Source organism: Phalaenopsis equestris, unplaced genomic scaffold, assembly GCF_001263595.1.
Source record: "Phalaenopsis equestris unplaced genomic scaffold, ASM126359v1 Scaffold000579, whole genome shotgun sequence".
Classification (NCBI taxonomy): domain Eukaryota; kingdom Viridiplantae; phylum Streptophyta; class Magnoliopsida; order Asparagales; family Orchidaceae; genus Phalaenopsis; species Phalaenopsis equestris.
Genome location: NW_018165019.1, coordinates 80,576 through 82,756, shown reverse-complemented (window position 1 = coordinate 82,756; position 2,181 = coordinate 80,576). Strand labels below are relative to the sequence as shown.

General features: G+C 40.3%; 1 protein-coding gene across 1 annotated transcript; it reads left to right on the top strand.

The window, feature by feature from the left end:
• The first annotated feature begins 451 nt into the window (after positions 1–451).
• LOC110029489 lies at positions 452–1,310 on the top strand. Its single transcript, XM_020731798.1, has one exon. The coding sequence runs from the start codon at positions 452–454 to the stop codon at positions 1,103–1,105; it is 654 nt and encodes a 217-aa protein (XP_020587457.1). The 3' UTR covers positions 1,106–1,310.
• Positions 1,311–2,181: the final 871 nt, after the last annotated feature.

Genomic DNA, 2,181 nt, shown 5'->3' with positions numbered 1-2,181 from the left:
AAATAAGAAAAAGAAAATCCAACAAAGAGTTGTTGGTATTCAATTTCTTTACTTAACAAATGATTTAAAATATATTTATTTATATATTGACAATTGTGAATTTCACAAGTTAATATATCAGCAACAGAACCTCAAAGATTATCACAAGGCATTTGACTAATTGCCCAATCGATTCTCCCGTGGCGCATAGCTGGTGATCCGTCAGCTACCTGCCGTCCTGCCGTCCAATCCTATATGATAAGTACGGTGCACTATAAATCCCCTCGCCTTATCAATTTCCCGTTGACAATTTGTCAAACATTACCTCCGTCATCCTATTCATTGTAATTTCCTTCCACTATTAGCCCGCTTTCCAACCTCCAACTTTTGTCAACGCTTCCTACCACAAATATCATGTAGCATTATATAAACCCCATTCTCTGCCTCTCAGAAGAGGCACACAAATCTGGCAATGAAGCTTGTTTGGTGCCCGGAGATGGCTTTTAAGGCCTATATAGATACGGTGAAGGCGGCCCAAAGGAGGGAGGAAAAGGAAGAGGGCGCCGCGGCGGAGCTCGTGGCGGCGATGGCCGGCGGGTGGAACGCGAAGGTTATTGTCGAGGCGTGGGAGAGAGGCAGCGGAGCTACGACAAGCGCCGGCTTATCGGAAGCAGCGCGGCATACCTGCGGGCGGCATGTGTGCGTTCTACCGGATGAGAGTGCTGCAGAGGAGTATGCGACGGTGGTGAGATCGAAGGCGGTGGAGGTGATGGTCGGGGAGGCGGAGGAGGTGATGCGGGAGTTGGAAGGGGTGGATTTGGTGGTGGTGGATTGGAGGCGGAGGGATGCGGGGAGGATATTGAGGGAGGTGAGGATGGGAGTGAGGGGGATGGTGGTGGTTTGGCGGCATGTTGGTAGCGGGAAGGGCAGGCCGGAGGTGGCGGTGGTGGGTTTGGGAGGAAGGAGGGTAGTGAGGTCTGCGTATGTGCCAGTGGAAAGTGGGGTGCTGATTCTGCATGTTGCGGTGGGGAAAGGGCAGAGCATTCCGGGAGGAGATGGTCGGAAGTGGATTCGACACGTGGATAGGAAGACGGGGGAGGAGCATGTTTTTCGGAGATGTGGGTGATTGTGGATCAAGTAATAGCAGTGTGTTTGAGTTTTTTGAAGAAATGTTTTTTGTTCTCTTCTTCATTAAGTTTGTAAATAGTTAAAAAGGGTTTTGTATGTGTGGTTTGAATTATAATTATGAAGGTAAATTGTAGGTGTTATTGCTAGAGTTGGCTATAGGAATAATGGGTGTTTGTGATGTAAATGTTAGCTTGTGAGAAATGAAAATGGACTCTTATAGCTTTTGTAGCAAGTTTATAGTTCCCTTGACTATGATTTATCTAGCCTGAATATGTTTATGCATGCTTGTTTTTGGGACAAATTTGTGCTGACATATTAAAATTAAAAATACAATTGTGGATTAAAAAAACATTCGGCACTAATATAGTATCTTATATGCATGTTCTATGCAAAAAAAAAAGATCATTTTGCAAACTCAAAAAATTTTATTGGATTCAAATCACCAGAGAGTTTAATTACCGGATATGAAAGGATTAGTTATAGAGTAGAAGATTGAAATGTGAAGGTGAAAGTATTGTGCAAGTTTAAAATCATGTGACCTATCATAAAATTGTAAAAGTGTTCATACCAAAGTTTCTAGCTTTCTATGAATGATTAATGGAAAAAACAATATGAAGTATTTAGTGTTTTACCAATAAAATAAGTTTTGTTGCATCAAAAGTTTGAATTTTTTTTTTTAATTCTTAGAAAGACAAGGGTGGTGCCCAACCAATATTATGCATTATTAATAAATTTTATGTATAGTAACTATTACTAGATGTAAAGTAAGAAAAAGATAACATTAAAAAGTCAATGAAAAGATACTGAATTACCAAAAAAATAATGAGTCAGAGACCAACAAACTTATTTTATTTCTATGTATAATGTGGTGTGTGTTTGAAGAATATCAAACATGTTAATCATATTAGGATATAGAGATCTGTATTGTCCGTGAGTACATATAACTTGGTGAGCCAATATTGTAGGAAGAATACTATAATGAGAGAGAGATGAATGAGATTTTTTGAGAGAACCTTGGCGAAAATATTAATTTTTGGAGAAAAGAAGTCCCTCACAAGAGAAAACTCTCAGGAA

Bases quoted from the DNA above. Each gene is read 5' to 3' on its own strand.
- LOC110029489 (XM_020731798.1), top strand. From the start codon at position 452: ATGAAGCTTGTTTGGTGCCCGGAGATGGCTTTTAAGGCCTATATAGAT.